Source organism: Protomyctophum bolini, assembly GCF_963924005.1.
Source record: "Protomyctophum bolini genome assembly, chromosome: 22".
In the NCBI taxonomy this organism is placed as follows: Eukaryota; Metazoa; Chordata; class Actinopteri; order Myctophiformes; family Myctophidae; genus Protomyctophum; species Protomyctophum bolini.
Genome location: NC_137883.1, coordinates 28,461,185 through 28,475,073, shown reverse-complemented (window position 1 = coordinate 28,475,073; position 13,889 = coordinate 28,461,185). Strand labels below are relative to the sequence as shown.

Sequence of the window (13,889 nt, the reverse complement as noted above, 5' to 3'; positions counted from 1 at the left end):
TCAAAAAGTTATGAATATTAAGCAACAAAACTAAATAACATTACAAAAAACTAAGCAATATGGAATTGAAGCGGGGCGAAAAATATATATATTTCAAAGAAATTAAGGTGACAAGAAACAACAGCAGAAAGGCACAAAGGAATTAGTCTCGGCAGCAAGATGTTTTTTTTTTAATTTAGTTTACTTTTATTCTTGCCATCATTGTGGCTGACCTAATAATGCCTCTGTATGGTACAGTCTGCCATTCTCTCCTCTGCTTACCACTCTAATTGGTCTGTTTGGGAGACATTCATCCCATAATAGGCTGCCTGTGGTCTAAAGGAGACAGTCTTCCAATACAGTCACCATGGCAGAACAGGGGAAGCACACCCCTATTGGACAGGTTTCAGGAACCAAAGTTACAGTGAAGTTTTCAGTGAGGTCTGACAGTAAGCTGAACTTCACCATGAGCCATAATGTATGCCCTTTCAATGAAAACAGCTTAGTGTGGACTGTGAACACACAGCTGCCCGTCAGATGAGGAAGATTAGTCATTGTTATTTTGTAATACCGGTAAATAACTAGTAGTTGAGTCGGACAACATACTTGAGATCAATGTAACATTCTTAAAGGGACACTTCACCCTTTTTGCAAAAGAATATATTTTAATGACGTTTAGAAGCTTTAGATCACTTTCCTGGGGGTATTTATGTGTGTAATATGTGGTTTTAGATATTTTAGATTGTAGCAGTGAGCCTGTTGTCTCTGATGTCATGGACACTGGTCTCACTACCTTCCTGGACAACAATTCCCATAATTATTTTGTGCACTGCTCCTCCTTGTGGATAGGGGGGAGAGCTGTCTTACTGAGACAACATGTAGTCCAGGAAGGAAGTGAGCCCAGTGTCCATGACATCAGAGACAACAGGCTCACTGCTACAATCTAAAATATCTAAAACCACATATTACACACATAAAGACCCCCAGGAAAGTGTTCTAAAGCTTCTAAACGTCATTAACATATATTTTTTTGCAAAAAGGGTGAAGTGTCCCTTTAAGTAGCATACCGGCCACAGTAACTGACTTTACTGACAATTGAATAAAGTGTGTGCTCTTGTGTATAACTATTTACTGGTGTAAGCCTTGTTTATGGTATCATGAAAATACAAGAAAATAAAAACATGGATTCAGTGTGGAAAGTGAAAGGGCCCAACAAAGGAATGTTTTTAACCAAACCATAGCTGTTTGTGGTCCCACTCCACACCACTGGGACAGAGTGTGAGGTGATGTTGACAACAACAATCCTTTTAAAGCCTTCACACTTTTTTCCACCGTGGTTTGATACGCTCTAACAGCATATGTGTATAAGATACACTTTTCTAAGCTTTGTTGTGAGCAGAGCTAGTAAACAAATGATATTGTTACATAGCTGCAAAACTGGGGGGGTTTTTTCTTCCTTTAGGCTCAGTCAGAAGGCGTGCCACAAGCGGCCGCACGTCCATTTCCACCAGCACCCAAATGCGTCAGTGCCCTTATTATCTTCTCAGTGCATGATAAGGTCATATACAATGTGAGCATGAGACTGTAATATCAGCCTTAACTAATCGCCACAGAATTAGCACTGATGTCAAGCGTCAGAAATGAATATGTTACTTCAGGCAACGTGAATCCTGGCCATACTGATTATGGCTGAGAGTGTTGCAACCTCTAGGAATACCCTCATCAAGTGGTACCTTCATCAAGGTATTTCGTTTCAGTTGTCCTTGATAAGGGTGATTGGGACAGGTGAACAGAAGCATCATTGTAGTTGATTTACCGGTACATACTTGGGAGAGAGTGCCCTTGTACCAAAGAGGATAGAAAATAATTGACAAACAAATCTCAATTCTGACTTGTAATGAATGTATTGTACCGGCAAGCCTTACTTATTTTCGTGCGACACAAGGAAGTGTAAAATAGGGCTGATATTACCCTACAGTATATTCAGCTCATGTACAGCTCTCTGTTGGAGCTCTTCTTTCATTAGGGATTCTGTACTGCTGTTCCCCTTTGGCAGAGTCCTGGCTTAGCCCAGGAACTATGTCCTCAGAGTACTAATCCAGCCCATAATTACAGAGCGCCAAGGCTAGTTGTCAGGGAAACCAAAGAGAAACTCTCTAGGAATGTTTTTTGCCGTGTTGTATGTCCATCTCAATCCAGGCAGAACCTTTTGCTCTATTCTCTCTTTCTGTTATATTGCATTTTTTTCATTCTCATATCTGCCCGTCTAGTCTTCTATATGGTAAAGAAAAGATAAAATGGTGCATTTATATACAGTAGTGGCTTTTTACAACGCGCTTTACAATGTATTATATACATACAGTCTCTCTCTCACCATACCCTAACACTCTCTCTCTCTCACACACACACACACACACACACACACACACACACACACACACGAGGTAGCATGAGCATCTAACTTGCTTATCAGGAGCATAGTATAATGGGGTTCACATTTTCCACACAAAGCCAGGAGGAGCCAGGAATCGAACCTGGAACCTTCCGATTCCAAGATGGCCAAACTACCTCCTGAGCCTCTGGCCACAGCTCGCCGTCTACCCCCTGAATGCCTCACTTAACCACTTAAAAGCCTTGTTCCAACATTTTCAAAAAATATTAGCTAATTCTAAATAAACAGTGTAAAAAGTGGAACGTTACCAAGGAATACAGACATTAGGGGAATGTCAACACCACCCAGAATTGGGTCATTACATAATTATATTTTTCCCCTGCCTCACAAAATGAATTGTGAGATTTGAAGACAACACACAATGGTGATTTAGCGTTTTGTCCTAAACCCAGAAGCTCACTGAATCAAAATGTGCTCTTTTGATTTGTAATAAACGCAGTAATAAGCTTATTATTCCAGTGCAGCAGAGTCTCATTTCAATGAGACTCATCCACTGGTCCTGCTGCTATTAGACTTTAACAACAGCGGGACGGGGCGACAGTGGATCAGGAGGTAGAGCGGCCGCTTGGGAGCCGTAAGGTTCCCGGTTCGATCCCGGGCTCCCCCAGAGAGTTAGTGTTGAAGTGTCCTTGAGCAAGACAGCAGTGATGTAAATAGGTGTTCAATGTAATGAGTCCCGGGATGCAGGGATGGTCTTTTAGAATTTAGATGAATCCCAGGGACATTTTATGAGTCCCACTTCAACAACGTTAGGAGTCATATTTTGCCATTTTTACAAATTGCAGCATTTAACTCCCATTTCATTTTATATGGTTATAATGTGGTTATATTCATGTAGAGAACAGAAGAAGAAATTATTATTATAACTAAAGCTAGCAAAATAAACTAGAATTAAAAAAAAGTAGTGCATCCCGTGGATGCAGAGGTCGTTGTTTTATTGCGTCCCTTTATATTAACTGCCTTTTGGGATGCAAAATGCAACCTATTTTAATCTGTGCGACATTGAACCCCTAATTGGTCCCAATGAGCAGTCTTACATGGTTTCCTCCGCCATCGGTGTATGAATGTGTTGTGTGAATGTAATGCACAATCTCTGTAAAGTGCCTTGGATAAAGGTGCCATATAAATGCACCATTTGCCAAATTCTTCTTCATCTAGCTAGGGTTTTGGTACTAAACTATGTCTAAGATACAGTATGTTATTTATGTACAAAGGAACTTGGAAGGTTCAGGACATTAAATAGGCTCTACATGGTGAATAGTACTGTACATCCTTGGAAAGACAAAGAACACAGCCAGAAGGGTATGGATTGACACTGCGTAGGCTGGAGACAGTGGAGAGTATACAGGGAATGCTGCTATACATTAGGCAGGCCTCTATTGCCATATGATGGAAACAAAGCAAAATACAGTAAGTGTGCGCACGGCGCACGTCACGTCATGTTTGTCCCAGGGGCATGGTGACCTCACAGGGCTTGTGAATGTCAATTCACAACTCAGCAGCCATTAACATTCTCGGCAGCCCCTTCTGTGTACACAGCCTGTCCCTCAAGTGGCGTGAGGGTGGCAAGCAAGCAACAATTTCTACAATGGCAAGACATCGAGAGTTGATAAAAAATGTTTGTCCAAAAGTCTTCTGGATAGGATTTGGTATTGCGGAGTACTGTACACGCCAGGTCACATCAAAGTGCTGGCTGAATGAATGTGTCACATTTTAACAGTAACACACACACACACACACACACACACACTGCGTCACTGTCAAAGCGAGTTTGTGACATTTATGTGGTGCAGGGTGAAAGGGACAACAAAGTCCCATCACACAAAACAGATATGACTCATCAACTTAAAGCAGTGTTGTAAAATAATGATTAGAATTATATTAATCTTCACATAAATGCGTTAGAGCATTGTGCTTAAAATGTTTAATATTTGCCAGCCCCAAAATAGTAAATATAATGTACAGTTGCTGCAGTTGCATGATGTACAGTAGGCAGCAGTACTAAATGGCATGAGTTTCATAAATGCAAGAATGTTATGACCTTTGGTCATTTCCTGTTATATTATTATACAGGGTAGCCTACAGTAAGTTAATAACTCATTTGTGTCACTGCCTATATACACGTCTGTCAGATCAGAAATCACAGCAGTCAGGAGGTGTGTGTAGGTATGTACATATATATATATATATATATATATATATATATATATCTCATGGTGTGACATTTCACCCGATATATGATGTGTTTTGGTTCCTAAACCTTTTCATGTCAAGGACCCCCAAATTGACGCTTTATTAGCCAGCGGGCCCCCATTTGAAAAAGATATGCCAGGGACCCCCATAAGAGAAGATTATTTTTACGGCTATAGCAGTGATTGTCAACCATTGTAATTTCAAGGACCCCCAGTTTGACATGCATTAGGCTACGGAACCCCATTTAATGGCATTTTTATCTCTGGAACCCCAATTGTTATTGTAAAATCAATGTTAATTTAACTCTGAGAGACCCTAACGGGGTTCCATTTGTACACTCTCAAGTGTTACAGATCCATGGGTCCATTTGGTTCCTAAACTATCCATCATAGCTGATAGCTGACGAGAACCACTGTTTTAAAAGAAGGAGCCATGCGTGAGTGAGCCTGTCTCTCATATTCCCTGTTCCCGTCCCCCAGCTGGGCCAGAGACACTCCTTGCAACACATATCCCACCCACCCATCACCATGTCCACGTCTTACGTGGCTCCCTCCAGTCTGCACATTCCAGCCACAGACAGACTAGACCAGCAGTCAGTTCAGTTCACCCAGGCTGCAGGGATCTCAGGGAGCCACGCAAGCCCAGGAACGAGGCTTAGTTTGGGGAAGGAAGGAAGCTGTGCCTGCCTGGGTCTTTCTTTCTCTGGTACAGTACAGGGAGGAGAGCTGGTGTCCTTGGCTGGCTGTCTTGCTGCTCCTCAGTCAGTCAGTCAGTCGTGCATTGAGCCCGGCAGACACTTACCTCCCCACCCCGTCTCTTTCTCTTCCTAGAAGTAGACCCCCTCCCTCCACAGAGTAGACCCCCCCCCCCTCCACCGATAGGTAACAACAGTCAACCCAAGATCAGGCAACAAAGCTTTAATCTGTGCGTCTCCCCGACTCCCCCAGAGGGTCCTACCTTGAGTGGAGCCTCTTGCTTGCTAGATCCTGGTCCATAGTACCGTTAGCAACGGACTGAGCCATGGAAGGAGCTGCTGCTGCTACTGTAAGTAGCCTACCTGCCTCTTACTTCCGGCTCGACCCTTCCTTCAAATATCTCCTCCGCTAACTCTTCACCACGTCTTTTCTTTTGTATGCCGCTCAGCCATAGAGCTAGCTCAGCTGCCTCACTCACTCCCTCTCTCTCTCTCTCTCTCTACACACACACACAGTAATGGCAGCTGCTGAGGAAGTGAGGTATTGTGCAAACACAAACCATATAAAAGACAGCCCCTCCCCCGAAGTGACATCAGAGGCTGCTGGGGAGTAAAAGAGTGAGTGAGTGAGCATGAGTGATTTTAGCTGGTGAAACCCACATAATACTTACTGTCTTTCCCTGGCTGTCAGCATTAATATATAATATAAAAGCTCAGGTGTAGATGGAAATTTGGAAAAAGGAGGGGGTCGGGCAAGTATAGCCTATGTAGACCCCTGGGACTGGGAGAGCCCAATCAAAGGATATAAACTTGCTTTATGTTGTAAAAGTTTACAAACATGTATTAAAATACTCAAATTGAGGATTTTCTGTAGGCCTATATTTTGAGCAAAACATTTAAAAGGCCACCTGATTATTTTTCTTTCTTTCTTTCAATTCTCATTCTCCTATTAATTAATTAATAGGATATCTACAAGCTCACTTATAGATTGGATATTTTCAAATAGTCAATGTACTGTATATTGGTTGAACTGATTTTGATGCTATTAACTAGGCTACTTTTGTTGGCGATCCCCTAACTTCCCTAAGGACCCCTGGGGGACCCCGGACACCATTTAGAGAGAACCACTGATCTTGGGCACAAGGTAGTCCTAACAGCCCTGGGTGAACAAGCGCGAACAGCTGGACTGATCAAGGTCAAATTTCTTAGGTCAAGAAAATGCCTCCAGTCCTCCACACATTTATTTTTCACATATTGAGTATATTTATGTAATATAAACATAAATTATTTGTATGATGGAAGTCTGAAACCTTGCCCAATAGGCCTATTATGGAGCCATGAGTCATAGATAGGCCTATGTCATGTCATAGATGACTGACATCATAGATGGGCCGCGTGAGGTCCAACAACCACATGGGAGCCACAGTGATTTATGAATAGCCTGTGTATGCAATGTCAGCCCACACATTATGTTGTTGCTGTCGGGCAGAAACTATACCTCCATATTTCAACTTTTTATGTTTTGTTTGCAGGACTATACAAGTTATTGAGTTAGAGAGAGATGTATACAACGTGAAAAATAAAATAAAATAAATGGTTTACTTTACAATATCAATTCACCATCAAGGGAAGAGAAAAGAAAAGTCAACAGTAACAAACTAGGGTTGTTTAGTGTAGGTGTTCTACTCTGAACTTTTTTCTTCTTTTTTTTCTCCTCCACAATGTTTTTCCATCCTGTGGGTCTGGAACTTGCAGGGACCCATGGGGACCCCCCGGGACCCCCACACGGAGTTGCACCAGCGGGTGTGATTTTTTTTTCTGTCACAGGCACAATACTGCTGCTCTGGCCTGGGCTACCATCTGCAGTATCCAATGTAAACTTTACAGTGCCACCTTGAGGTCAAAATGAGTCATTTTATGTGCCAGAGTAGTGGGTGGAATTTGCAAACCAACTGCCAATTGTAGTGTAATTTTAGGCCATACTATTTTTGCTTCTTCTTTTAGTGGACAGAAATAATGAGAACAAAAACAGTGGGGTTTGGAAAGCTTCCCTACTGGGACCCCTAATGAGTATGCCCGAGAACAGGAGTGGTGTTGTTAAAGCAACCTATCATTTATAAAATAGTATAATATAAAAGCGCAGATTCAAGTGCCAGGAAGTTTATGAACCTCTCCCCATCTGATGTATGCCATACAACATCTACATGAGTGACATTGGACACAAAACATGCAGTCTCTTATTTACGCCTATGACCTATTTTTGCGATCCTTATCCAACAGAAGGGAACGTTTCGGCAGAAACCCAGAAGCAACACAATAATAAAAGAGAAAATTAATATTTAGCTGTAGTACTGGTGAAGTACTCATGTCCAAGGACCAAGGTTGATGCTGTTTCACACCCTGAAAGGTTGGCCTTAATACAGTCTCAGTGGAAAAGATGCATGCAACTGTAGTATGCATAGTGATATCATTGATAATATTGATGATATCATTAATAGTGATGAGGTATCAATGCAAATGAAGAATGAACCAGCTTGTACAAATGTGTGTACATGGTTGCTGATCTCAAATGTCCATCTGCTTTTGAGGCTTTGTTACAGATTTTGTGCAAGATGTACACTCCATAAAACACTACCTTTTTCCCTCATTGGTAAACTCTCCACAACAAAGGAGACCAAACTAGTTAAAACCAAACATGAGTTTTCAGGAATTTCATCTATTTTATTTTAAAACAACTCTTGTACAATGGCTGGTTTGTTTACAACTTTAACTACTCAAGTCCTATACTTTGTTGTAAATATTGAAAATAGAATATCTACAAGACGATTAGCTATTTTCACAAATTTTCACAATTTGACAATTCATGACATTCTTCTTTTTTCTAGCCCCTCCTATATTCAGCTATTAGTGTAGATTTACGTCTTACACAAACATTAAATTATCATTGACAATGAATGGAGAATTGACATCATATGTGCCTGAGCAAATCGGTACAGAATACAACATAGTTTCTCATTTCCTTATGGGTCGCAATTAAATTGGGTCGCAATTAAAATCAGTTTTTTTTAGGGGCGCTAGCCACTCCTATATACAGCTTTTGTCCCCTCACGTCTCAAGATTTGCCATTGACAATGAAAGGGGACTTCAGGTCAAAATTCCGCTAAATATGACGTAAATTAAACATCAAAACATTAAAAGCCAATGACATTGAAGGGAAAATGTACGTCAAATGTAAACAAGCAAATCGGCATTCTGATTGGCCAGTATTAGATGATCCATGATGATGTATGATGACAAGAGCACCCCTCACTTCACACAGGTGTGATTTTTAGCCGTTGGGTCCCGTGCAAATGCCTAATTAATTTCTCTTTTGGGTCTTGAGCTAAAACATTTGGGAACCCCTGGGAAATGGGATAAGTTTATATATATATATATATTTTTTTAATGCACTTTTTTGAGTATTTTTTAAAGCAAGTACTGCAGTACTTGAACCCAACTGCAAATTTGACTGAGGAACTTTCACTTGTAACATTTGGTCATACTTTAAATCAAGTACTGCGGTTGAGTGCTTTGTCCACCACTGGTTCTGGTTCCATGCACGTACAGATGGATCCAGACTTGGACAGCACATTCTGATAGGAATTCACATCAAAAAAAAGAAAACGTACTTTGCAGATTTCTAAAACTACCGGTAGAAGAAATGATAATCAGCCTTTAATTGGGGCTTTGGACTGTTCTGGACCCCAACTTTGAGAACTAAGGCCACAAGGCTCTTTGATGCCTCAATTTCTTGTCAGAGATGTCATGGTTCCTGAACACCATCATGCAACAGTTCTTCAACAGGTATCCAAAGGGTTCTTGATGTCCACTGGCAACTTGTGGGATTAGTAGATGGGGAAATGCACTGGTTACAGGAGATGCCCCCAGGCCCCAGGCCTGCAATGCATAGCTGCAAGGTCTTAGCTGAGAAAATAACTTCCACTGTTCTCTACTACTCTGGAGACTCTCTGTGTACACCACTATACGGACTGACCTTTGCATTTTCTTGTCTTTATTGTCGATGGAAATGTGCTATATAAATAAATGTGACTTGACTGTAAGATGTCTCCTATAGCTAATGGTCCGGTCTACTGCTCTGCTCATTTGCACAAACTGAGCCAACCGTCTTTTTTTTATATTTTATTATTCAACTGAAGAAACTGCACTATATGGGGATCCCTATTCAGACAACATTTTTAAAGGTGATTATTATGACTTTTCTTTGTGACTCTCAAAAAAGGTCTAAATGGAGAGGCATTTTTATGGAAGCATTCAAACATGCCATTTTCAGCTATTTCCTTTTTTTTGCTGTGCTAACCGCTCCACCGTGTGGCTTGGTGTGTGTCTTAGGTTATTAGCCAGGTCACCTGTTGTGACATCATGATAAAAGGCACCGCTCACGTCACACAGGTGATTTTTCTCTCTCTTTACATAGTGTCTGACGGCGTCATGTGTTTGGTGACAATAGCTTGGTTCAGTGAACTCAGCTTCTCTGTCCATTTGTCCAAAGCAGCGTAGCGTTCCTGTCTCTTCTTATGGTCCAGTATTATTAGCTGGTGAAGCTGGTCAATGCGGCCCTGGATCGTATTTGCCAGTATGCACTGCACCAGCAGACCCTCCACATCACCTACATCGATGTTCAGCTCCTTGGAGATGAAGGGGATGTGTATTCTTGTGTATGGTTTTAATAGCTTGATAAGTACTTGAGTTCTGATGTTACGCAGGAGTTCCTCGATGTGCTCTCTGATGAAAGTGTCCTCCATTATTTTACTGCGATTTAAGATTTTCTCAAATCCAGCAATGTCATTATTCTGATAGGCGCCTAACAAATTTGTCATCACTAGGATCTCCGTGTCATTTTTATAGGGTTTGGCCTCCTGAGAGTCAAAGGGGTTGATTCCTGACTTCATCAGCATGTTGGCGAGGACCAGGTACTTCAGGCACGTGGTTCTCCGTGGGCTCCCAGACTCATCGTAGTTTTTGAAGGCTTCGAAGAAGTCTGTGTGAGCCTTCTCAAACTCGCCCTCCCTCAGGTGCATCTTCCCCCCACATTCTCTGATGACGCCCATGATGAGCGGATGAGGGATGGCTGACTTGATGTGAAGAGATAGCTTGTACAGGGCCTTCAGTTTCTTGTTGTTCTTCTGTGCGGTGTACATCTGGATCTCCAGAGCGTATATCTCCAGGAGCTGTGTGCCTTTCTTCAGGTCATCCTTTCCACCGTCTGTATGACACGACTGGTGCAGTTGTTGGACTACCTTCTCTAGTTTTCCATATTCCTCGCTCTCCAAGTACAGTTTCCCCAGCTTTGAGTTCATTTTAAACCACAATCTGTCGCTCCTTGCATCTTTCAAAGCCTCAAGGGTAGTTTCATAGAACTCCTGTAGTAGGTCCATCTGTTTGGAGGTGGAGATGTAGTCCAGAACGGAGTTGATGGACTTCTCCGAGTAGTTGCTGGTGACAGCACCACTGATATATGTCAGCAGTTGCTTGTATCTGTTCATCATTTCGGGAAAGTTGTTCAGCTTGAAGTTTATTTTGACCATCTGTTTGAGAGCTTTGAATCCCCATTCTCCTTTCTCTCCTTCTAGTTCCAGCACCTTTTCAAAACTGCCGAGTGCTGCTTTGGGGTCATCCTCCTTGAGACCTTTGGAGTTGTAATACTGGTTCTCCAGGCCTACGTTGGGTCCAGATGCGCTGTCGTCCGATTCCTGATCGTAGTCATCTTCATCGTCGCACATGAAATCATCTTCCATGTCAGACATCTTGATGGTTTTCCTTGCTTATACTAAATGAGAGCTAAACTGAAGGCTATATTGAATCACAAAGCTAGTTAGTGCTAGAGTGACTCAGAAACCAAGCAACCTGTTTCTATATATATATATACCACTGCAGTGACGTATGACATCACTGGATTGTCATGCGTACCACACCCTTTAAAGCTGGAAAAATGGCAAAACGTAGTGTCTGCACAGACACGAACTTATATTATTTAGTTTATATTGATTTTCTTATCCTTATAGTTTGTTTTGCCCAAATATGGAAATAACTAATAATAATACCGATAGACGGTCATATACAGTAGGTGACTAACATGTCATAGATGACCGACGTCATAGACTGGCTACTGCACTAGATTGGCCTTTAGGTGATTAATGATGAAGGTGCTGTGCAGTGCAGGAACTGCAAGGGAAAACAACACAAATCGTGTTTTATTAATTTAAAAATAGGTTGTCATGTTAGCTTATTACATGGCCACCGTTCCTTAGAGAGTGGAAAGAATATCCCCTCCCAGATACAGCATGTTACAGTAAATCAGATTCAAAATAAGCATCATGTAATTCAAATTGTGCACTATGCCCATTCTAAGAGTTCTTGGGCGTCAATCCATTACGCACAACATCTCCGGACAGTTGGCGGGGATCATGGACACAGCCCCACACACACACACACATCATCACAGGTAAGATTATTGAGATCTCCAGTGTCTTGGAGTGGTTCAGCTCTGTGTCAAAATGTACACTCAAAGATTACCGTTTGTGCCTATATGCTTTGTTCATTATGTTGGTTATACTGTTTTAAAACACTCACAGAATAACATGTGCTTTATTTGCCTGGCATGACGTTGCTACATGGACTAATATCACTGTATAAATATATTAGATATATTATTTATTATTTCTATTATTATTATTTATTTTTAGCTCTGAAGTCGGGCCACAGGTACCATTGCATGGTCATGCAAATCGTATGGTTGCTACGGATAGCAGGAAGTAAAAAAAAGTGTTGAATTGTAAAATCTCTGAACCTTGTTGGTTATAAATTTGCTATGGCTAATGCCCTAGTTTCACATTAGTGATCACTGCTCATTTAAAACCAGACTACGATATTTCCCCATCAATAGGACTTAATAATATGCTGCAAGAAGATTTTACCAGATCAACCTTAGCCAATTCATGAGTCGGGGGGGGAAAAGGAATAAAAAGAAAGAACAAGAAAAAAAACTGTTTTGCTTTTCCGCAGATGTGCATATTGGGGTCATCTTCTGACCCCTAAAGTTATAGACGGATGACAAGTCCTGCAATATGCCAACTTGTCTCTCAGTCCTGCATGTTTCTGTCCTTGCTCCCTCATTTCTTCGGCTCCTCATCCTTTTTGCCATCTGGCTTATCTGGCTTGTTTCCTGGCTGGGCCGCGAGCGAGCTGATGGCGTTACGGATGGCCTCGTCAGTGCGGTCCACGCCGGGCAGGTTCTCCATGACACTCTCAAGGAACTCTTGATCCTGCATCAAGTCATTGTCATCCTCATCCTGCTCCCTGGTAGATTCCGCGGTAGTGTCCATGGGGGCTCCCGAAAGGGACATCTGCAGGGCATAGGTCATCTGCTCCTCCTCTGTCATGCTGCCGAAGTCGGGCTCCGAGCCTGGTTGAGACGCAGACATCCGAGACAGGGCCTCCTCTGATTCACTTGCATTGGGTGTGGACATGCCTACCTCTGCAGCAGAGGCAGCAGCTGCTCTTTGTTCCTCCATCGACACCCGTAGGGCCAGGGCCAGCTCTGGGTCGTTACTGGGGTCCACGCCAAACTCAAACTCATTGGCACCTAGACCCATCATTGAGCCTCCCTCGCCGTCCAGGATGTGTGACGAGACCAGGGCATCGGAGAGGTTGGACCCGGGAGGGACAGTGGCCAAGTGGGAGGCTGTCCCTTCGTTGCCATTCAGAGTGTTCATGAAGGCAGTAAGCTTTTCCGTGTTCAGTTCCTCTTCTCCGAAACTGATGATATCCACATTGACCTTCTCCTTTTTCAAGCGCTTTGCCAATTTAACAAGGTCCTTCTCGTTATCCTCCACAGGACTCCCCACGAAGGCGATGATTCTCATCTTGTGGTTCTTCCCTTGTCTGTGCTTCAGGGCGAGATGAGCCACTCTGATGGCTGTGCAAAAGGAGATCTTGCCACGGGGCTGGACGGCATGCAGTTTGGACTGGAAGCGACCGGTATCCGGATTGTTCTGTAGTGTCATCAGGACCTCGCAGTTGTTTGCCATTGTGAGGAGGCCCACGTTGTTCTCTGGGTTGCTCCGAGTTTTGGACTTGCAGACGACGACCACGGCATCCTGCTGGGCCTGTAGCCTCATCGGCAGAAAGTCTCCATTTCTCATATATTCGCTGTTGTCCACACAGAACATAGTACTTTCAAGCACCATTTTGAAAACCTTGATGCTAGAATGAGAAACCACCTGTACACTATATATTATACTGCCACGGTGACGTATGGCGCATATACATCACATCAGTGTCATGAACATCACGGCCCGTTGTGGGGGAGAACCAGAATAAAGAGTCCAATAACCCACTGGCTTATTCTCGTATGACACGTTAATGATTTCATAGTGACGACATCAGTGTGGAACTCCATATTTGGGTAAAACCGATCAGTAGATCGGACCTGATATTATTATTATAACATCTATCCATCTATCTATCTATCTATCTATCTATGCACCAAGTCTCTGTATGTACGTGTATAAT

The 13,889-nt window shown here is 42.5% G+C and overlaps 3 protein-coding genes across 3 annotated transcripts in view; all 3 read right to left on the bottom strand.

Moving 5' to 3' along the window:
* The window catches only part of gpsm1b (G protein signaling modulator 1b), a 43,651-nt gene extending 37,831 nt beyond the window's left edge, over positions 1 to 5,820 (bottom strand). Inside the window, exon 1 of the mRNA XM_080756544.1 lies at positions 5,582 to 5,820. Within this exon, the coding sequence (XP_080612670.1) occupies positions 5,582 to 5,646 (65 nt within the window). The 5' untranslated portion in view covers positions 5,647 to 5,820. The remainder of the gene's footprint in view (positions 1 to 5,581) is intronic.
* A 3,964-nt stretch (positions 5,821 to 9,784) lies between these two features.
* LOC308309745 (COP9 signalosome complex subunit 2-like) lies at positions 9,785 to 11,122 on the bottom strand (the record flags this gene model as incomplete). The annotated part of the gene is made up of 1 exon (XM_080755662.1): positions 9,785 to 11,122. One exon carries the CDS (start codon positions 11,120 to 11,122, stop codon positions 9,785 to 9,787), a length of 1,338 nt encoding a protein of 445 aa, XP_080611788.1.
* A 1,365-nt stretch (positions 11,123 to 12,487) lies between these two features.
* Positions 12,488 to 13,564, bottom strand: LOC308310279 (26S proteasome non-ATPase regulatory subunit 4-like; the record flags this gene model as incomplete). The annotated part of the gene is made up of 1 exon (XM_080756550.1): positions 12,488 to 13,564. The coding sequence occupies one exon, from the start codon at positions 13,562 to 13,564 to the stop codon at positions 12,488 to 12,490; it is 1,077 nt and encodes a 358-aa protein (XP_080612676.1).
* Between the last annotated feature and the right edge of the window lie 325 nt (positions 13,565 to 13,889).